The 23,906-nt window shown below is 43.1% G+C and overlaps 2 protein-coding genes across 5 annotated transcripts; both read left to right on the plus strand.

Moving 5' to 3' along the window:
• Positions 1-277: 277 nt before the first annotated feature.
• On the plus strand, positions 278-6,900 carry LOC115194913 (endonuclease domain-containing 1 protein-like). The gene is made up of 4 exons (XM_029754835.1): positions 278-354; positions 2,589-2,784; positions 5,621-5,874; positions 6,110-6,900. The coding sequence occupies exons 2-4, from the start codon at positions 2,775-2,777 to the stop codon at positions 6,650-6,652; spliced, it is 807 nt and encodes a 268-aa protein (XP_029610695.1). The 5' UTR covers positions 278-354; positions 2,589-2,774; the 3' UTR covers positions 6,653-6,900.
• LOC115194915 (endonuclease domain-containing 1 protein) lies at positions 316-23,170 on the plus strand. Of its 4 annotated transcripts, none has more exons than XR_003878553.1 (4): positions 316-358; positions 18,066-18,432; positions 22,249-22,522; positions 22,707-23,170. XR_003878553.1 is itself a non-coding variant. In XM_029754837.1 (2 exons), exons 1-2 carry the CDS (start codon positions 22,169-22,171, stop codon positions 22,902-22,904), a joined length of 552 nt encoding a protein of 183 aa, XP_029610697.1. In that variant the 5' UTR covers positions 22,076-22,168; the 3' UTR covers positions 22,905-23,170. The 4 variants fall into 4 exon arrangements, 1 of the variants encoding a protein (XP_029610697.1); XR_003878555.1 differs by lacking the exon at positions 316-358 and adding an exon at positions 2,505-2,610 and having other exon boundaries at positions 18,084-18,432; XR_003878554.1 differs by lacking the exon at positions 316-358 and adding an exon at positions 17,130-17,209 and having other exon boundaries at positions 18,062-18,432.
• Positions 23,171-23,906: the final 736 nt, after the last annotated feature.

Consider the following 23,906-nt stretch of genomic DNA (forward strand, 5'->3'; position numbering starts at 1 on the left):
AGAACCGTATCCATCCACGTGTGGTCCAATCAGATTTGCCCTTTGACCTTAGCTCCGCCCTAACCGGAAGTTTGAAAAACCAAACGGCGCCATGACACTTTCCCCTCATCGGATCTTTGTTTACACCAAACGGAGAGTTACAGAGTAAATATATTTTACCAGGTTGGATGAAATCAGTTGTAAATCTTATTGCTACATCGGTGAAGTTGTAAGAAGAATGGAAAAGCGAATTGAAAACATACTTTTCTATCTAGTTTCATGGTGTAAAAATCGTGATATTTGCTGTCATGTTCGCATCTTGGAGGAGGCAAAGCAACACCCTGCTACAACTCAACTCCCCGTGGAGTGAAAAAGGTATGTGATCGTAGGTGCGGGGAAGGACGGCAGGGAAAAACACCGTTTACAGGGAATTTATTCTTCATTAAACACGTTAAGGTGGAAAAGGGGCTGGACGGAACCAAAGCAATGGAAGTAAAAGAGTCCCATCTCCTACCTTACCTGCCTTCCCACAGCTTACCTGACCTTTAACACCAACTGGTACTAATCAGAATACAGGGGGTGGTCCTCCCAGGTCTGACCTAACCTTTAACACCAACTGGCTGTTAACCAGAATACAGGGGGTGGTCCTCCCAGGTGTGACCTAACCTTTAACACCAACTGGCTGTTAACCAGAATACAGGGGGTGGTCCTCCCAGGTCTGACCTAACCTTTAACACCAACTGGTACTAACCAGAATACAGGGGGTGGTCCTCCCAGGTCTGACCTAACCTTTAATACCAACTGGCTGCTAACCAGAATACAGGGGGTGGTCCTCCCAGGTCTGACCTAACCTTTAACACCAACTGGTACTAACCAGAATACAGGGGGTGGTCCTCCCAGGTCTGACCTAACCTTTAACACCAACTGGCTGCTAACCAGAATACAGGGGGTGGTCCTCCCAGGTCTGACCTAACCTTTAGCACCAACTGGTACTAACCAGAATACAGGGGGTGGTCCTCCCAGGTCTGACCTAACCTTTAACACCAACTGGCTGCTAACCAGAATACAGGGGGTGGTCCTCCCAGGTCTGACCTAACCTTTAGCACCAACTGGTACTAACCAGAATACAGGGGGTGGTCCTCCCAGGTCTGACCTAACCTTTAGCACCAACTGGCTGCTAACCAGAATACAGGGGGTGGTCCTCCCAGGTCTGACCTAACCTTTAGCACCAACTGGCTGCTAACCAGAATACAGGGGGTGGTCCTCCCAGGTCTGACCTAACCTTTAACACCAACTGGCTGCTAACCAGAATACAGGGGGTGGTCCTCCCAGGTCTGACCTAACCTTTAACACCAACTGGTACTAACCAGAATACAGGGGGTGGTCCTCCCAGGTCTGACCTAACCTTTAACACCAACTGGCTGCTAACCAGAATACAGGGGGTGGTCCTCCCAGGTCTGACCTAACCTTTAACACCAACTGGCTGCTAACCAGAATACAGGGGGTGGTCCTCCCAGGTCTGACCTAACCTTTAGCACCAACTGGCTGCTAACCAGAATACAGGGGGTGGTCCTCCCAGGTCTGACCTAACCTTTAACACCAACTGGCTGCTAACCAGAATACAGGGGGTGGTCCTGCCAGGTCTGACCTAACCTTTAACACCAACTGGTACTAACCAGAATACAGGGGGTGGTCCTCCCAGGTCTGACCTAACCTTTAACACCAACTGGCTGCTAACCAGAATACAGGGGGTGGTCCTCCCAGGTCTGACCTAGTGTGCATAGACAGATTCAATACTACGGGTTATGAGGCCCGCAGGCCTCTTGCCTAAACACTCCCAAGGTGCATTCCCCTTCCCCCCTGGGAACAAATGAAACATAATAATTCAAACTTAGTGAACAATTTCAATAAACCAAAAACACTTACTATTTGTCCGTGTAGATCTGACATGCACTGAATGCTACACAACTTTACATCCATGCTTTCCATAAATGCAATTTTTCAATTTAATCTGTCTCTTACCTTTCATGGTGTAGATTTACTGTCATGGTGCTGAGAATGCTTAGTACTGTATCTGTCTCTTACCTTTCATGCTGTAGATTTACTGTCATGGTGCTGAGAATGCTTAGTACTGTATCTGTCTCTTACCTTTCATGCTGTAGATTTACTGTCATGGTGCTGAGAATGCTTAGTACTGTATCTGTCTCTTACCTTTCATGCTGTAGATTTACTGTCATGGTGCTGAGAATGCTTAGTACTGTATCTGTCTCTTACCTATCATGCTGTAGATTTACTGTCATGGTGCTGAGAATGCTTAGTACTGTATCTGTCTCTTACCTTTCATGCTGTAGATTTACTGTCATGGTGCTGAGAATGCTTAGTACTGTATCTGTCTCTTACCTTTCATGCTGTAGATTTACTGTCATGGTGCTGAGAATGCTTAGTACTGTATCTGTCTCTTACCTATCATGCTGTAGATTTACTGTCATGGTGCTGAGAATGCTTAGTACTGAATCTGTCTCTTACCTTTCATGCTGTAGATTTACTGTCATGGTGCTGAGAATGCTTAGTACTGTATCTGTCTCTTATGTATTCTCTGTATGTATTAGGTATGAACCCTTGGACATGCAGGTACCTCCTGGCAGGCAACTCTCAACAAGAAGCAGCAGCAGTGGATTGACCAGACACTGTTTACCAGGATCTGCCTACAGAGCTCACAGTTCATCACTGTCCTTTCCCTGGGGTGAAGACCAGAAGAGGGTGATGTCCTTCCTGTCTCCAAGGCCTGTCTCAGAATGTGCTGGGGTGAGTTTTTCCATAATAAATGAGCAGCTTAGAAATGGTAATTTAATATTTTCTTCTCTCATGATCTATCAATGTCTCAGGATGCTACTGGGTAAACATTATCTAACTGATTAACTTTTCTGTGACGATATGTGGATATATGTCTGAAGTAAACAGAGGAACTGGCCTAGAGCGAGTCCTGTCTGGTATAATTAGTGGTCAGACTGGACAAGGAGGGTTGGATAAACTCCTCTGTATGAAGATGAGTCCTGTCTGGTATAATTAGTGGTCAGACTGGACAAGGAGGGTTGGATAAACTCCTCTGTATGAAGATGAGTCCTGTCTGGTATAATTAGTGGTCAGACTGGACAAGGAGGGTTGGATAAACTCCTCTGTATGAAGATGAGTCCTGTCTGGTATAATTAGTGGTTAGACTGGACAAGGAGGGTTGGATAAACTCCTCTGTGTGAAGATGAGTCCTGTCTGGTATAATTAGTGGTCAGACTGGACAAGGAGGGTTGGATAAACTCCTCTGTGTGAAGATGAGTCCTGTCTGGTATAATTAGTGGTCAGACTGGACAAGGAGGGTTGGATAAACTCCTCTGTATGAAGATGAGTCCTGTCTGGTATAATTAGTGGTCAGACTGGACAAGGAGGGTTGGATAAACTCCTCTGTATGAAGATGAGTCCTGTCTGGTATAATTAGTGGTCAGACTGGACAAGGAGGGTTGGATAAACTCCTCTGTATGAAGATGAGTCCTGTCTGGTATAATTAGTGGTTAGACTGGACAAGGAGGGTTGGATAAACTCCTCTGTGTGAAGATGAGTCCTGTCTGGTATAATTAGTGGTCAGACTGGACAAGGAGGGTTGGATAAACTCCTCTGTGTGAAGATGAGTCCTGTCTGGTATAATTAGTGGTCAGACTGGACAAGGAGGGTTGGATAAACTCCTCTGTATGAAGATGAGTCCTGTCTGGTATCATTAGTGGTCAGACTGGACAAGGAGGGTTGGATAAACTCCTCTGTATGAAGATGAGTCCTGTCTGGTATAATTAGTGGTCAGACTGGACAAGGAGGGTTGGATAAACTCCTCTGTATGTGGAACAGGTGGAACTATTTAGAATGTGTAACAATCAAACCTCCCTATTGGCTGTGTTCCACATTCTAAAGTAGAACCATCATTTTACTTGCTGAAATATTGTCCAGAAATGACCTCATTGGACAGAAAGGGGAACTCCTCCCCACACGCATGTTGAACAAATATAATGTTTCCCTGAAACAAAGGATTCCTGTAGTTTCATGAAATAAGAAATGTATTCATAGTATATTATACATCATACAAGCCAACATTCAGTAGCAACACTGCTGAGAGGTTTTGTTTAAATCCATTGATGACTTTTAGTTTTATTGAAGAAGAAAAAGGGTTTTGAGGCCCTAAAGTAAATATTCTATCCTCCTGTCTTTTTGTTAAATTATTGACCTGTGGAACATTCACCTACTGGGTCAATTATAACATTTAATATCCTCCACTTGGTTGAATTGTAAATGACTGGTAGGTCCTGGGAACATACTTAGTGTGTTATGGTAGCTGAGATATGTTGTTTGTATAAAAATATGATTAATCTAACTTGCATAATATTTTCATAATAAACTAAAGTGTAAAAGTGTTAGTTTGTTCCCCAGTCTCCTCTACTCTGACTGAGAAAAGGCCTCCTCAACTGAAGAATCTACAGCTGCTGAGTCTGAGGTGTTAATCAGTCCAGTGCTGCTCTGACCACAGTGTTGTTAGGAACCACATTTTCTAATGCTACATACACAGCCTTGTGTCAACTCTTACTGTGACCTACTTTAGTTACTGGAAATAAACTCAGCAGAGGTCAGACTACAGATACACCAAGTTGGACACATCTTCCTCCATTTCATTCAGTTGTAAACATCTTCCTCCATTTCATTCAGTTGTAAACATCTTCCTCCATTTCATTCAGTTGTAAACATCTTCCTCCATTTCATTCAGTTGTAAACATCTTCCTCCATTTCATTCAGTTGTAAACATCTTCCTCCATTTCATTCAGTTGTAAACATATCTGTAATGTATGTGAGGCCTTTTGAGACATCATACTAAATATGGTGACTTGCTGGTCAAGGGAAATGCAAGTTTACTTTTTTGAGTTTTTGAGTCAGAGTCGCTAAGCCTTGTGGGATATTAATGAATGTGAACTCAGCAACCGTAATTCCAGAACAGTCCCTCTGTTGTAATAGTGTGATGTGTATCTTCTGACAGACTCTATGCTGAGTAAAGTCATGTTTTATCCTAAAACGTTTTTCTACCAGAACCAAAGTGTGGATGCAGTCACTATTTAGAGCAGTCTAATCTCATTAACCCAGAACTATAATATTTTGTGATTCAGTTCTGGGTCCATACGTGTTAGAAACTACAGGAGGTGAGTCACATGTTATTATTTACAGCAGTTTCCATGGAAACATACAGAGGGGTTTATGCAAATCAACCCTTTCTGTCTTGACATCTGAAGGAGGAGTCTCTGAAATAACTATTTAAAGCAGTCTGTCCTGACTCAGCTCAGCAGTCTCCAGTCTACCAACTGGTCTCTGTAATAACTATTTAAAGCAGTCTGTCCTGACTCAGCTCAGCAGTCTCCAGTCTACCAACTGGTCTCTGTAATAACTATTTAAAGCAGTCTGTCCTGACTCAGCTCAGCAGTCTCCAGTCTACCAACTGGTCTTTGTAACTTCATCTTTGTCTCTGTGGTGTACAGTCTTCAGGTGATGATGGGGGTATTGAATCATCTCTCTACTCTCCTCCTTCTCTCTCTCCTTCCTCCTGCTCTCTCTCATGTAGTGGAGAAGTTCAGTGATGTTCCACAGTGCAAGAAGTTCTTCCTGGAGGGGACAACTCCAAATCTCCCAGGTATTTTGGTTGATGGGACAGTCCAGAACCAGAACCGCTACAAGCCGATTTGCCAGAAGTACAAAAACGTCTACAGGTTTGCAACTCTCTACGACACGACCAACAGGATCCCTGTGTTCTCAGCCTACACCTTCACTGGTAATACAACGGGTAGACCAAAAGATCCCTGGATGATCGAGCCTGGGGTAGGACTAATGTTTTGTCATATAACATAACATTTGTATTTGTTTACTGCTATATCTCAGACAGTTATGATACAGAATATAGAACTACCACTGTGGAGGGTATAGAGACTTGATTGTCTTGATTGTGAACACCCCCAGACATGAGGGTTTATTGTACAGAAATGAGGGTTTATTGTACAGAAATGAGAGTTTATTGTCCAGAACTTGTGATTGAATGAATAATTGTTTCCTGCAGCTCGACGCTGAAATGCAGGAAAGTGTAGAAGGCAAATCTCTCCAGGCTGTGAATAACGACTATAAGAACTCAATAAAAAAAAAAGATGTGAACAGAGGTCACCTCTTCCCTAGTTCACATGCTCATAACCTTGATACTCAGAAGTCCACCTTTACCCTGACCAACATCGTTCCCCAGGACGTCAACTTCAACAATGGCAGCTGGAGAGAAATGGAGGAAAATGTCAGAGGAACTCTTGTGGAGAACTGTAAGGATGCTAACGACCAGATAAAGGCCTATGTGGTGACTGGAGCAGTTCCCAACAACAACAAAGTCAAACTGAACAACCGAGTGAACATCCCGGGTCTCATGTGGACAGCCTACTGCTGTGAAAACAAGAAGTACCAGAAGAACAAGAAGTGGATGGCCGGAGCACACTGGGGGAAGAACAAGAAGGGGGAGGGGGCATTGGGTCAACAAACCTTGGGAAAACTCGAAGAGATGTTGAACGGAAAACACAAAGATGGTCCTGTCAAGGTGTTCCCAACAAATTGTCCAAGATAACCTGAACCTACCACTTCCCCCTGACCCAGAAGATTGTCCAAGATAACCTGAACCTACCACTTCCCCCTGACCCAGAAGATTGTCCAAGATAACCTGAACCTACCACTTCCCCCTGACCCAGAAGATTGTCCAAGATAACCTGAACCTACCACTTCCCCCTGACCCAGAAGATTGTCCAAGATAACCTGAACCTACCACTTCCCCCTGACCCAGAAGATTGTCCAAGATAACCTGAACCTACCACTTCCCCCTGACCCAGAAGATTGTCCAAGATAACCTGAACCTACCACTTCCCCCTGACCCAAATGGAAGAATTTCTTCCGTAGTGAGGAATCTTTTTACAATTCCATGAGAAATAGATCTGGAAGGTTCTTTGGATGATCTGGGTACAGATGATCACAGCATATCAACAAACTATCATTACTGTTAGAGTCATGAATATCAGGGTTAAATTGGTAATGATGGTTGTAATGGTAGTGAGGGTTGTAATGGTAGTGAGGGTTATAATGGTAATGAGGGTTATAATGATAGTGAGGGTTGTAATGGTATTGAGGGTTATAATGGTAATGATGGTTATAATGGTAGTAATGGTAATGAGGGTTATAATGGTAGTGAGGGTTATAATGGTAATGAGGGTTATAATGGTAATGAGGGTTATGGTTACATGTCAACATATGTACACTTTCAATTGTAATACTTTTCTCTTTTATGTCATATATATATATATAGTCTATACTCTTCTCTACCCATCAACTGGCCTACAGTTTGTCAAGTTGTGACTTCCATACGACGGTTACCATCGAGATACTATTATATGTTCTGAATGTAATTCTATCTCGATGGTAACAGTGTAATTCTATCACTCTGTTACCATAGAGATACTGTTATATGTTCTGAATGTAATTCTATCACTGTTACCATAGAGATACTGTTATATGTTCTGAATGTAATTCTATCACTGTTACCATAGAGATACTATTATATGTTCTGAATGTAATTCTATCACTGTTACCATAGAGATACTATTATATGTTGTGAATGTAATTCTATCACTGTTACCATAGAGATACTATTATATGTTCTGAATGTAATTCTATCACTGTTACCATAGAGATACTATTATATGTTCTGAATGTAATTCTATCACTGTATGTATCCATCTTCTTCCCATCTGAAGGAATAAAACAACTGTAATGATTTAAGTGTTTGAGAGTTTAAAGGTCTGTCTGTATGGTGTTTAAATGTAACCACAGGTAGTGTACAGACACTAATCACAAACCAGGGAACGACTGGGAGAACTCAGCCCTGGCCATTCTATCCACACCAGCCCAGATCAATGCAACTCATCCACTCTGCTGTCCCTGTGCTGCTTCTTGTTCTCTGTTTTCTTAAGCCTTATACGTTTTAAAAGCTAAGCTAATGACTTTGGCTATATTGCAAGTAGTGCCTGTGATATGTGTTCCCCTGAATCAACACCTACCCTAAGTGTTAATTACTACAGGGTCCAGACTAACATGTTCCCCTGACTCAACACCTACCCTAAGTGTTAATTTTTACAGGGTCCAGTCTAACATGTTTCCCTGAATCAACACCTACCCTAAGTGTTAATCACTACAGGGTCCAGACTAACATGTTCCCCTGAATCAACACCTACCCTAAGTGTTAATTATTACAGGGTCCAGACTAACATGTTCCCCTGAATCAACACCTACCCTATGTGTTAATTATTACAGGGTCCAGACTAACATGTTCCCCTGAATCAACACCTACCCTAAGTGTTAATCACTACAGGGTCCAGACTAACATGTTCCCCTGAATCAACACCTACCCTAAGTGTTAATTATTACAGGGTCCAGACTAACATGTTCCCCTGAATCAACACCTACCCTAAGTGTTAATTATTACAGGGTCCAGACTAACATGTTCCCCTGAATCAACACCTACCCTAAGTGTTAATCACTACAGGGTCCAGACTAACATGTTCCCCTGAATCAACACCTACCCTAAGTGTTAATTATTACAGGGTCCAGACTAACATGTTCCCCTGAATCAACACCTACCCTAAGTGTTAATTACTACAGGGTCCAGACTAACATGTTCCCCTGAATCAACACCTACCCTAAGTGTTAATTATTACAGGGTCCAGACTAGCATGTTCCCCTGAATCAACACCTACCCTAAGTGTTAATTACTACAGGGTCCAGACTAACATGTTCCCCTGAATCAACACCTACCCTAAGTGTTAATTATTACAGGGTCCAGAGTAACATGTTCCCCTGAATCAACACCTACCCTAAGTGTTAATTACTACAGGGTCCAGACTAACATGTTCCCCTGAATCAACACCTACCCTAAGTGTTAATTATTACAGGGTCCAGACTAACATGTTCCCCTGAATCAACACCTACCCTAAGTGTTAATCACTACAGGGTCCAGACTAACATGTTCCCCTGAATCAACACCTACCCTAAGTGTTAATTATTACAGGGTCCAGACTAACATGTTCCCCTGAATCAACACCTACCCTAAGTGTTAATTACTACAGGGTCCAGACTAACATGTTCCCCTGAATCAACACCTACCCTAAGTGTTAATTACTACAGGGTCCAGACTAACATGTTCCCCTGAATCAACACCTACCCTAAGTGTTAATTATTACAGGGTCCAGACTAACTAGCATGTTCCCCTGAATCCACACCTACCCTAAGTGTTAATTACTATAGGGCTCAGACTAACATGTTCCCCTTAATCAACATTGTTCCATCTAGCAAATCCAAGCAGGAATCCATGACTCAATATATTTTGGGGACCAACCTAATCCATTGATTGTCATGAATTTTGGGTTGACAATTAGACTTTTGTTATATTTTACTGTCAAAATAGGACTCCAGAATTTCCAGATATATATTTCAATAGAGATGAGTTACATATTGATGTGGACTAACTAATATCATAGGTTCATTCATTTGAAGTTCAACACCTTCAAAATATCCTGTAAAATAGTTTATATTGAGCTCAATATTGAGAGTTTACAATTTAAAATGACACCTCCAGAACGCTGAGACCCTCCTCTTTTCAACGGGTACAAGGGGACAAAGCATCCGAAGCTGTGTTTTTCCCACAATTGCATTTTGAAATGGTGATCAGAACACATTTCTCTCGAGTGTGTCGTGGGGAGAGGAGAGTGGCTCACTCATCACAGCAGCAGGCCCCAGCGAGGGCAGCAGGGCAGACACTTTCATTACAGGAATCATGAGGACAATGCACTTCTTGACCAAATCACGGCTTTAGCCGCTCAAATAATAGGACGTTTTGAGTGAGGTGACAATGTAGAAGATAATCTTTAAGTTTTTCATGATCCATGATCTTGGCAGTCTAACTGATGACAGAGTCAGAGAGGTCTCTCTGCCACGTTTGATTTTGAATGTGAGAACTGGGACAGCATATCTGATCAACAAAGGCTCATTATAGATTAGTATAACAGAGAAATGTAAAACACATTTTAACAGGCCCATGGACAGCTGGCCATGTCACCCTTTTTTAATTATTTAAATGTCCCAACCCCCCCAAAAATTGTCCGGACCGATCTGGCATTTTCCAGAATTGCTAGTGGTCAATCTGCCCCTGCATGCACGAACGCACACACACAGCCCGTCATCTCATAAAGTCATTCATAGTGCTTTATTAATAAATACACTACTGAGGTATTCAATAAATAAGTTGTTCCATCTAACAAATCCAAGCAGGAATCCATGACTCAATATATTTTCGAGACCAACCTAATCCAATGATTGTCATGAATTTTAATTTGACAATTAGACTATAGTTGTTATATTTTACTGTCAAAATAGGACTCCAGAATTTCCATATTTTTGTTTTCTTAGATAGAGATGAATCTTTACAGGCCCTCCCATTCGGCAAGATTAGGCGGTTGCCTATAGCGGCAGTTGAATTTGGGGCGGCATTTTGGCAATTGGCTGCCTCCCTCCGTTGCCTTGATGCTAGTGGTTGTATTAATTTGGCATCTATTGCATCCCACAACTGTCCTAGACAATGTTTGGAATATTTATTTCTCGCACAGAATAGGTCAACTTTTGAACTATGGGGGATAGTAGATTGACATAGGCTAGTGCTTTTGCTGTCTGTTAGTCCTACTCATCTTTTTGGCTGACGAAAAGTAAATGTGGACAGATGGGGACTTCCAATTTCTTCAATATGCACCTCGGAATTGGATTCGCGTCCCTGATGTGTCTGTCTTCACTTGTAGCCTGTGAGAAAGACACGAACACATGACTGAGAGCCATGCAACTGAGAGGTGCTTCAGCACGCAGCGGGGAGAAGGGAATTATAATTATTATATTCAGCCCGAGGGCACAACGGCCACTTGCCGCAAAAGGCATGGATTTTTTTAGGGGGATTATGGCCTAACAAAGGGGATGCCGCCAGGAAATTCAAGGCATTATCAAGTGCTTTACAAATTGTGAATGAGAGGCTGATGATGTGTGTACAGCCTTCGCAAAACAAAACAAAGCAGAGCTTATACCTTTTATGTGTCTTTTTCCCAAATCATCATTCGTCTCATTATGCAGCCTTACAATGTGTTAAATCTAAACATATAGCACAACATTTTTATCACAACTAAAGTTACATTAATAACTCTAAATTAAACGTATAGGAGGACTTGTTTCTTTCTTAACCATTCAACACAGAATAGCCGCACGTGCGCACTCCCTCAAATCATTTGGAGAAAATATCCTTTCTATTTTATTCAGCTATGTTTAACTTGTATTATTCATACTATAAAATAATGCCATGGAATTCTAAACAACTCTTTTCTGCTAAATTAACTAGTGTATCCCACAACCATACGGCATAGCCAGATCAGGGCCTAACATAAGGACATCTCAGAGTATGCTATTCTGTTCTTCTGAAATAGACTGCATTTTCTTCATGTTTCTTTAGACTTGTGTAAATAAATAATGGATTTTTTGTGATGGTGTAGCCTATATTACATGGATTTATTAGACTTTTTTTAAATGTCGATGTTCCAGAGGTCAGCATCAGTGGCTTGTAGGCTATGTGTGGAAGACAGGAGATGCTAAATGTGTTAATGAACATAAACAGCCATTTACCAGTGAGGCCGGCAGTTATTTTCTTGACAATCACCGACTGACGAAATGTCATAACCGCCACAGGCTATGAGTGAACATGGCTCGTCTGTTCCAAGAAAAACTATGCAGCCTTCTTCTTTTGCTGAAAACTTTTTTCACACAAATGCAAACCTGCGTTGGTCAGGTATAGAACCAGGGACTGGAGGAATCTGTGCCACCTCCTCAGCACACATGAGAAGTCACATGACCACCCAGATAGTTTCCAGAGGTGGAAGGAGCTGGAGATCAGGCTGGTGTCCAAGCAAACTATCGATGTTTAAGCCCAACGGGCTGTTGACGGAGAGACTCTCCACTGGCAGCCGGCGCTGCAGAGGCTCATAGCCCTGATACGCGTAATGGCCACCCAGAACTCTACGCAATGTGGGACCAACGACAGGCTGAACGAGCCAAATAATGGGAACTTTCTGAAGTGTGCGGAAATGCTGGGTGTCTTTGATGGTACATGAAGGGGCCGTCCAAAGAAACACATGAGCACTACCTCTGTAAAAGAATCCAGAATGTAATCATTGACATGTTGGCAGAACACTGAGATCCAGCAGACAGTGTGCAGTGAGCTAAAAGCAGCCAAATATATTTTGAACCTGGTTCTCTCTGATGCAGCATCGTGTTGCTTGGAGGCGGCTGAGTTTTTAATAACTTCCAAGAGATTTCTACATTTTTATCCGGATCTACACACCGCTGGGACCATGCTGAAAGAGCACGTAAAAGATGGACTCACAGTGAAACCCCTCATCACCACGAGATGGTAGAGCCTGGTGGAGGCTGTGAAACCCCTCATCACCACGAGATGGTAGAGCCAGGTGGAGGCTGTGAAACCCCTCATCACCACGAGATGGTAGAGCCAGGTGGAGGCTGTGAAACCTGTGTGTTACAAAATCAACCTCCAAGAAGCAGTGCATGTATTTGCTGTCAGGAAGGCCAGGAGAGTCATCTTGTCTTTGAATAAAAGGTAAGTGTTGATCATACACTCACATTACTTCTATCACGAGTCATTTCTAAGATGACTCAATCATCTATCGCATGTTAAATATGTCTTTTTTTTTTTACTTAAAAAGACTACATCCTAATCTCGCTTTCTCATCTCTCTGTGTCTCTCAGACGATTTGATTTCAGGACCATGGACAGCTACCGAGAGAACATCGCTGATGAGGCGCTGGTTGTAGCAGAGCGCTGGTCAGACGGGATAGAAGGAAGCGTCCTCCCTCCTGAGTCTATCATGGAGAGGAGGAGCAGGAAGTTGACTTTGTTCTCGGCCTTGTCTCTGAATGGGTGTTCAGTAAGGGTCTGGAACAAAGAAACATCACTAAGTAAGTAGGGCTTGTAAGTAAGCATTTCACGATAAGGTCTACACCTGTTGTATTCAGCATTTCACTGTGAGGTCTACTACACCTGTTGTATTCAGCATTTCACTGTGAGGTCTACTACACCTGTTGTATTCAGCATTTCACTGTAAGGTCTACTACACCTGTTGTATTCAGCATTTCACTGTGAGGTCTACACCTGTTGTATTCAGCATTTCACTGTGAGGTCTACTACACCTGTTGTATTCAGCATTTCACTGTAAGGTCTACTACACCTGTTGTATTCAGCATTTCACTGTTAGGTCTACTACACCTGTTGTATTCAGCATTTCACTGTTAGGTCTACTACACCTGTTGTATTCAGCATTTCACTGTAAGGTCTACTACACATGTTGTATTCAGCATTTCACTGTAAGGTCTACTACACCTGTTGTATTCAGCATTTCACTGTTAGGTCTACACCTGTTGTATTCAGCATTTCACTGTGAGGTCTACTACACCTGTTGTATTCAGCATTTCACTGTTAGGTCTACACCTGTTGTATTCAGCATTTCACCGTGAGGTCTACACCTGTTGTATTCAGCATTTCACTGTTAGGTCTACACCTGTTGTATTCAGCATTTCACTGTGAGGTCTACACCTGTTGTATTCAGCATTTCACTGTGAGGTCTACTACACCTGTTGTATTCAGCATTTCACTGTGAGGTCTACTACACCTGTTGTATTCAGCATTTCACTGTGAGGTCTACACCTGTTGTATTCAGCATTTCACTGTTAGGTCTACACCTGTTGTATTCAGCATTTCACTGTGAGGTCTACACCTGTTGTATTCAGCATTTCACTGTGAGGTCTACTACACCTGTTGTATTCAGCATTTCACTGTTAGGTCTACACCTGTTGTATTCAGCATTTCACTGTTAGGTCTACACCTGTTGTATTCAGCATTTCACTGTTAGGTCTACACATGGTGTATTCAGCATTTCAGCAAAAAATCACTAAAGCTGGAGACTCATATCTCCCTCACTAACTTTAAGCACCAGCTGTCAGAGCAGCTCACAGATCTCTGCACCTGTACATAGCCCATCTGTAAACAGCCCATCTATCTACCTACCTCATCCCCATACTGTATTTATTTATTTATTTATCTTGCTCCTTTGCACCCCAGTATCTCTACCTGCACATTCATCTTCTGCACATCTACCATTCCAGTGTTTAATTGCTATATTGTAATTACCTCGCCACCATGGCCTATTTATGCCTTAACTTACCTTGCCTCATTTGCACTCACTGTATATAGACTCTTTTTTTTCTCTACTGTATTATTTTCTACTATATATATATATATATATATATTTTTTTTTTACATTTCACAGTAATGTTGTATTCGGCGCATGTGACAAGTAAAGTTTAATTTGATTTGAGTGTTGGAAGTTTGTCTTCTTGATGTCTCTCACAGCTCCTGAGTGGCGCTGCGGTCTAAGGCACTGCATCTCAGTGCTAGAGGCGTCACTACAGACCCTGGTTTGTTTCCAGGCTGTATCACAACCGGCCGTGATTGGGAGTCCCATCAAAATCAACCAAATGAAGGCACCTTAGAAGGCAGCATTTTAAATTTTGTCGGGATTGAGATGCCTCAAAAGGCAGCATCCTTGTCGATTGGGACACAACTGTCTGACTTGATTTAGGTTTAGTTCAGCCGTCCTGTTGAACTTACCCAACATGCCACTATAGGGTAGCGAACATCCACAGAAGTGCCTGTTTTCTCCACCACACAGTGAACAGGTCTAAAAAAGGCAAAACTACCACCAGGGTGGGGCGGGGGCTAACCACAGGGGGGCAAAATAAGGAACGCTTCACGAATTTGCGTGTCATCTTTTGAGCGTTCTTTTGCGCATTATTTTCCTGCGCAAGGCTAACCCGTTGTCTAGCAGATCTCAACTAGCAAAAAGCTACTAAAATCCACCAATGGGAATGCGAGACAGTCTCAACTAACCATATCCAACCACCATCGCCCGTTTGACGTGTGGTCCAATCATATTCGCCCTTTGACTTTAGCCTCCGGCCCCATCTCGAATTTTCAAAAAACAAACGGCGGACATGACACTTCCCCTGAAAGCTGGAAAGATGGTGGAAGCAGATGATACAGTGGATTCTGAATACAATGGCTGTAGAATCAAGGAGAACCGGAGTATTATCCAAAAGAATTGAAAACGGAGCAAAGTAGGGTACAGTGATGAGAATGACCCTTTGTATCTAGTAGGAGTACGGTTTGTTAATGAGGAGCAGATGAGCAGAGTACCAATCTGGAAGAAACCATTTGAGTTCTCCAACCTGGTGGAGAGAGTTCTGGGTAAAGTGAAGGCTGTGAGGATCACTAGAGGAGGGCTTGTTTAGATCTTGTGTTTCTGCGGATCAGAAGGAACGTGTGTCTTAACCGACTTGACACGTTTGAAGTGTCGTGTGTGTCTCTTCGGATAGGCCTACAATGCAGGATGCGGGAGTTGCCATTAACCAGCAGCAAGATTTTAAACGTTAAGAAGGTGGACTTTATGGCATTTATAGCTGTGGTAATGAATGGCACTGCCAAGGGAGAGAGAAGGTACAGGAAGATATACGTCAGAGTGATTATGGTGGAGCTGTTCCTGGGGCTGAAAGATTTCACAGCAAAGGAGTTACATGGAATATTGGCACAAGCCTCACCACCCTCTCAGGTCCCAGAGCCGTACCACCCTCTCAGGTCCCAGAGCCGTACCACCCTCTCAGGTCCCAGAGCCTCACCACCCTCTCAGGTCCCAGAGCCATACCACCCTCTCAGGTCCCAGAGCCGTACCACCCTCTCAGGCCCCGGAGCCGTACCACCCTCTCAGGCCCCGGAGCCGTACCACCCTCTCAGGCCCCGGAGCCGTACCACCCTCTCAGGCCCCGGAGCCGTACCACCCTCTCAGGCCCCGGAGCCGTACCACCCTCTCAGGCCCCGGAGCCGTACCACCCTCTCAGGTCCCAGAGCCGTACCACCCTCTCAGGTCCTAGAGCCGGACCACCCTCTCAGGTCCCAGAGCCGTACCACCCTCTCAGGTCCCAGAGCCGTACCACCCTCTCAGGTCCCAGAGCCCTACCACCCTCTCAGGTCCCAGAGCCCTACCATCCTCTCAGGTCCCAGAGCCGTACCACCCTCTCAGGTCCTAGAGCCCTACCACCCTCTCAGGTCCCAGAGCCGTACCACCCTCTCAGGTCCCAGAGCCGTACCACCCTCTCAGGTCCCAGAGCCGTACCACCCTCTCAGGTCCCAGAGCCGTACCACCCTCTCAGGTCCCAGAGCCCTACCACCCTCTCAGGTCCCAGAGCCCTACCATCCTCTCAGGTCCCAGAGCCGTACCACCCTCTCAGGTCCTAGAGTCCTACCACCCTGTCAGGTCCCAGAGCCGTACCACCCTCTCAGGTCCCAGAGCCCTACCACCCTCTCAGGTCCCAGAGCCGTACCACCCTCTCAGGTCCCAGAGCCCTACCACCCTCTCAGGTCCCAGAGCCCTACCATCCTCTCAGGTCCCAGAGCCGTACCACCCTCTCAGGTCCCAGAGCCCTACCACCCTCTCAGATCCTAGAGCCGTACCACCCTCTCAGGTCCTAGAGCCGTACCACCCTCTCAGGTCCCAGAGCCCTACCACCCTCTCAGGTCCTAGAGCCCTACCACCCTCTCAGGTCCTAGAGCCGTACCACCCTCTCAGGTCCTAGAGCCCTACCACCCTCTCAGGTCCTAGAGCCGTACCACCCTCTCAGGTCCCAGAGCCGTACCACCCTCTCAGGTCCTAGAGACCGAGAAGGGACATATAGAGAACTAAAAGAAGGAGGAAGTGGGAGTTTTGTTTGTTTTGGTAATGTACTATTTTATTAGGGTGGGTGGATTAAGTTAGTATCACTATTATGTTTGGAGTTATTTATTTTATTGTATTTTTTTTATTTCAAACCGTCCAGTTGGTGGCAGCAAAGCACCTTTTTGTGTGTAGTCCGCCATACAACCCACAGAAGAAGAAGACGACACTTTCCCTTCATCGGATCATTGTTTAAATCACAAGGAGAGTTACAGAGTAAGTATCTTTTACCAGGTTGGATGAAATCAGTTGTAAATGTTATTGCTACATCTGTGAAGTTGTTAGAAGAATGGAAAAGTGAATGTAAAACATAGAGTTATATCTCAGCAGTCATCTACCTATGATACCCGTAGCATTGGTTTGGTATCGGTAACTACCTGTACAATCACACACCACTTGTCTGCATTTTCAATACTATTTTTACAATCGGAGCTATTTTAATTCATACTATCGCTTAAATTGGTGCTTTGTTGTGTGGTGTAAGACGTCTGTGAAGTTGTGAAATCGTGTGAACGTGATGCAGGCTACAGTTCAGTAACTTTAACATGCTACTGTACAGTAGTTTATTTTATGTTTCAGTGTAAAACAGTTTTATTCAACATGTATCAGTCATGGATTAGATAATACATGCATTATGTTGTCTAGTTTCATGGTGTCATAATCATCATATTTGCCTTGCATTTCAATCTACACATGAATATGGTTCTGCAATGTTAGGTAGGATATTCTGTTCCCTTAACATTCTGCAAGCATGAATACTTTACAATAATGGAAGATATGCATTGTGTTAATCTTACTATTTGTCCATGTATTGAATGTGTCACTCCTCAGCATCATGACACTCCCTTCCTGTATCTGTCATAAAGCCCTATGCATTCTTTGTCCTTTAGTTACACAACTAAATCTAGTATCTGTCACTTACCTTTCATGCTGTAGATTTACTGTCATGGTGCTGAGAATGCTTAGTACTGTATCTGTCTCTTACCTTTCATGCTGTAGATTTACTGTCATGGTGCTGAGAATGCTTAGTACTGTATCTGTCTCTTATGTATTCTCTGTATGTATTAGGTAGGACCCCTTGGACATGCAGGTACCTCCAGCGCTCCCTCCTGCCTCACGTTCGGCCCCTGTCCCTGGTGATCTACCCCAGGCCCCTTGTATCCACCCCAGGCTTCTGAACTTGCCCCAGTGGGGTGAAGACCAAAAGAGGGTGATGTCCTTCCTTCCTGTCTCTCTCTCCCTTAAAATGCAGCTGGTGATTCCAGAGAGCTGGTGGGCAACTCTCAACAAGAAGCAGCAGCAGTGGATTGACCAGACGCTGTTTACCAGGAGCTGCCTACAGAGCTCACAGTTCATCACTGTCCTTTCCCTGGTGGGGTGAAGACCAGAAGAGGGTGATGTCCTTCCTGTCTCCAAGGCCTGCCTCAGATTGTGCTTGGGTGAGTTTTTCCATAATAAATGAGCAGCTTAGAAATGGTAATTTAATATTTTCTTCTCTCATGATCTATAAATGCCTCAGGATGCCACTGGGTAAACATTATCTAACTGATTAACTTTTCTGTGATGATATGTGGAAGAAGATGTGTCCTGTCTGGTATAATTAGTGGTCAGACTGGACAAGGAGGGTTGGATAAACTCCTCTGTATGAAGATGAGTCCTGTCTGGTATAATTAGTGGTCAGACTGGACAAGGAGGGTTGGATAAACTCCTCTGTATGAAGATGAGTCCTGTCTGGTATAATTAGTGGTCAGACTGGACAAGGAGGGTTGGATAAACTCCTCTGTATGAAGATGAGTCCTGTCTGGTATAATTAGTGGTCAGACTGGACAAGGAGGGTTGGATAAACTCCTCTGTATGAAGATGAGTCCTGTCTGGTATAATTAGTGGTCAGACTGGACAAGGAGGGTTGGATAAACTCCTCTGTATGAAGATGAGTCCTGTCTGGTATAATTAGTGGTCAGACTGGACAAGGAGGGTTGGATAAACTCCTCTGTATGAAGATGAGTCCTGTCTGGTATAATTAGTGGTCAGACTGGACAAGGAGGGTTGGATAAACTCCTCTGTATGTGGAACAGGTGGAACTATTTAGAATGTGTAACAATCAAACCTCCCTATTGGCTGTGTTCCACATTCTAAAGTAGAACCATCATTTTATTTGCTGACATATTGTCCAGAAATGACCTCATTGGACAGAAAGGGGAACTCCTCCCCTCACGCATGTTGAACAAATATAATGTTTCTCTGAAACAAAGGATTCCTGTAGTTTCATGAAAATATAAATTGATTCATAGTGTCCTTTGCATGGGGTGATGTAAGTTTCTTTCAACAATCAGTCTTCCAGATAGATGACACAGGAACCTTGATATACAATTATTTAGTAATAAAATACAATTGCAGACAGAGATTGACACCCAGAATACCTCAGGAGTCGATAGTAAAGATCTGTGTTGTGAAACAGGAGACAACACTCTTTATACTGGGTGGTGTGAACAACATACCGTCAATCGTACCTTAACATTGTTGCATTGGATTAGATACAAGGTATCTCAGATGAGAAAAACATGTGGTTTCACACTCTGCTACAAGCCATCAACCACACCTGTGTGGTCTCAGACGCTTTGCTATTTTCAGAACATCTTGGCCTTGAGGCTACGTGACTATCAGTAGGTGCAGGTAGTTCTCAGCCTGAGAACTAAAGCAGTACATCTCCATTACCCAGGACTTTACCCCAACAATAGTATTTTCTTTTCTTAGCAAGTTAAGCTAAATCGTGTTTGCCACTAATGGCTAACACGCTAGTTAGCTGGCTAAATCAGCATGTTGATTGTGCAACAGTATCTTCTAAATCAAAGAGAAATAGGCAAAGCATGAATATACTGGCAATATGAATAAAGTTTTAATGTAGCCAAAGATTATAGGGTCCCCAAGGAAGCACTGAACATCACTTTGGTTCCTACCCTGTCACAATAACTCGTCCATGGCATTTTCATTCGTTGTCATGTCAAACAACACTGTATTCAAAGTGCCCACTGTTATTTATATTTTAACTATAGAATTATAATAAACATTCTATTTCCATGATTCCAAATGTTCACCCAAGTGTTTTGATCTAAATCGCAATTGCAACATTTGGTTAAAAATAAGGCCTAGTATTTTTGCCCATATCGTGGAAATGATCTGAAATGAGTGCAGGAAATGCAGAAATTGATGGAAATGCAGGAAATGATTTTAGGTTGAAGTTGAATTGAAGAGAATAAACCAATCAGAATGTAGAAAGACCCATTGAAATAATTCAGAATATATGTGTTGCCACGGTAGGATCACACACTACTCATAAAGAAAATGTACAACTTTTATTAATCAAAAACATAAAATACCATCAAAAATGACAAAAATATAATCATATGATATTTTGGCCATATCACCCAGCTCTAGTCGCTACATGACCAAGAGGTTTTGTTAAAATCCATTGATGACTTTTAGTTTTATTGAAGAAAAAGGGTTTTGAGGCCCTAAAGTAAATATTCTATCCTCCTGTCTTTTTGTTAAATTATTGACCTGTGGAACATTCACCTACTGGGTCAATTATAACATTTAATATCCTCCACTTGGTTGAATTGTAAATGACTGGTAGGTCCTAGGAACATACTTAGTGTGTAATGGTAGCTGAGATGTTATTTGTATAAAAATATGATGAATCTAACTTAAATAATATTTTCATAATAAACTGAAGTCTAAAAGTGTTAGTTTGTTCCCCAGTCTCCTCTACTCTGACTGAGAAAAGGCCTCCTCAACTGAAGAATCTACAGCTGCTGAGTCTGAGGTGTTAATCAGTCCAGTGCTGCTCTGACCACAGTGTTGTTAGGAACCACATTTTCTAATGCTACATACACAGCCTTGTGTCAACTCTTACTGTGAACTACTACAGTTACTGGAAATAAACTCAGCAGTGGTCAGACTACAGATACACCAAGTTGGACACATCTTCCTCCATTTCATTCAGTTGTAAACATCTTCCTCCATTTCATTCAGTTGTAAACATCTTCCTCCATTTCATTCAGTTGTAAACATCTTCCTCCATTTCATTCAGTTGTAAACATCTTCCTCCATTTCATTCAGTTGTAAACATCTTCCTCCATTTCATTCAGTTGTAAACATCTTCCTCCATTTCATTCAGTTGTAAACATCTTCCTCCATTTCATTCAGTTGTAAACATATCTGTAATGTATGTGAGGCCTTTTGAGACATCATACTAAATATGGTGACTTGCTGGTCAAGGGAAATGCAAGTTTACTTCTTTGAGTTGCTGATTCAGTCGCTAAGCCTTGTGGGATATTAATGAATGTGAACTCAGCAACCGTAATTCCAGAACAGTCCCTCTGTTGTAATAGTCTGATGTGTATCTTCTGACAGACTCTATGCTGAGTAAAGTCATGTTTTTATCCTAAAATGTTTTTCTACCAGAACCAAAGTGTGGATGCTCTTTAGAGCAGTCTAATCTCATTAACCCAGAACTATAATATTGTGTGATTCAGTTCTAGGTCCATACCTGTTAGAAACTACAATAGGTGAGTCACATGTTATTTGTTACAGCAGTTTCCATGGAAACATACAGATGGGGTTTATGCAAATCAACCCTTTCTGTCTTGACATCTAAAGGAGGAGTCTCTGAAAACCTAAATCAGTCTGTCCTGACTCAGCTCAGCAGTCTCCAGTCTACCAACTGGTCTCTGTAATAACTATTTAAAGCAGTCTGTCCTGACTCAGCTCAGCAGTCTCCAGTCTACCAACTGGTCTCTGTAATAACTATTTAAATCAGTCTGTCCTGACTCAGCTCAGCAGTCTCCAGTCTACCAACTGGTCTCTGTAATAACTATTTAAAGCAGTCTGTCCTGACTCAGCTCAACAGTCTGCAGTCTACCAACTGGTCTCTGTAATAACTATTTAAATCAGTCTGTCCTGACTCAGCTCAGCAGTCTCCAGTCTACCAACTGGTCTCTGTAATAACTATTTAAAGCAGTCTGGCCTGACTCAGCTCAGCAGTCTCCAGTCTACCAACTGGTCTCTGTAATAACTATTTAAATCAGTCTGTCCTGACTCAGCTCAGCAGTCTCCAGTCTACCAACTGGTCTCTGTAACTTCATCTTTGTCTCTGTGGTGTACAGTCTTCAGGTGATGATGGGGGTATTGAATCATCTCTCTACTCTCCTCCTTCTCTCTCTCCTTCCTCCTGCTCTCTCTGATGTGGTGAACAGGTTTAATCCACTGTGCCAGAAGTTCTTCCTGGAGGGGACAACTCCAAATCTCCCGGGTATTTTGGTTAATGGGACAGTCCAGAACCAGGACCAGGACCGCTACAAGCTGATTTGCCAGAAGTACAACAACACCTACAGGTTTGCAACTCTCTACGACACAGAAAACAAGATCCCTGTGTTCTCAGCCTACACCTTCACTGGTACTTCTACAGACCCCCTATCAAATACAAATACATCTTGCAGAAAAAGTCATTCCTGGATGATAGAGCCTGAGGTAGGTATAATAATATCTATTGTTTCAACATGTGAATTTGTTTACTGCTGGACATGCAAAATCTTTGAGACAGTAATGCACCTTTGGTCCATCCACTTTCAGCATCAAGGATTGTGTAATTGTGACTTTTTGTACGAGTAGGAACTTAATGAAAAGTTTTAATTTCTGACTGATGTTTCTGCAGCTCGAACTTGACATGAAACATCGTAAAGTTGTCAACAACCAGGCTGTGGACACAGACTACAAAAATAACAAGATGAATATGCACAAAGGTCACCTATTCCCATGTTCGTATGTGCCTGATAATGATACCAGGAGGTCCACTTTCACCCAAACACCGTTCCCCAGAACCAGTCATGGAACCAAGGCGGATGGCGGGTAATGGAGTGCAAAGTCAAAACTCTTTTGAGTAGCTGTAAGAATGCTAACGACCAGATAGAAGCCTATGTGTTGACTGGAGCAGTGCCCAACAACAACAACAACACACTGAACAACAGAGTGAACATCCCAGATATCCTGTGGACAGCCTACTGCTGTTACAACAACAGCGTGAGACAGTGGGTGGCTGGAGCACACTGGGGGTGGAACAAAAATTTCGGTCAAATATTTCCCTTCTGTGGGGAGAACGAAAAAACAACAAGCTTGAAACGAAAAAACCCAGGTGATGACGGTGGTGGTGTCCAGGTCCCATATCAGAACTCAAATACCTTGGCAGAACTGTATGACATGCTGGACAAGCATTATGGTGGTGGTGGTGATGTCCAGGTGTTCCCAGATCAGTGTCCAAAAGGTGATATTCTGAGAGAGCTTCTCCTCAAGGATGGGGATGTACATGATCATAGTGTCTATGATGATGACTGTGTCTGTTCCTCTGTTGGGGTCAAAGGTTTTTACCTTCCTGTTGTATTAGTTTCTGTGCTGGTGATGATGATGTAGTGACATAACCACCAGGAACCTGTGACATCAGGTCAAGCAGGAAATAATGGACCTGGTTTAGTCTGACCTGAGTTTCACGCTGTGATCAACATTCACTTTTAATGACAATACTTTCTGAACTATCAGAACTGTAGACTACTGACCTGACCTGCTTTAGTAGACTACTGACCTGACCTGCTTTAGCAGACTACTGACCTGACCTGCTTTAGTAGACTACTGACCTGACCTGCTTTAGTAGACGACTGACCTGCTTTAGTAGACGACTGACCTGCTTTAGTAGACTACTGACCTGACCTGATTTAGTAGACTACTGATCTGACCTGCTTTAGTAGACTACTGACCTGACCTGCTTTAGTAGACTACTGACCTGACCTGCTGTAGTAGACTACTGACCTGACCTGCTTTAGTAGATTACTGACCTGACCTGCTGTAGTAGACTACTGACCTG

This window comes from Salmo trutta, chromosome 5, assembly GCF_901001165.1.
Source record: "Salmo trutta chromosome 5, fSalTru1.1, whole genome shotgun sequence".
NCBI classification, from domain to species: domain Eukaryota; kingdom Metazoa; phylum Chordata; class Actinopteri; order Salmoniformes; family Salmonidae; genus Salmo; species Salmo trutta.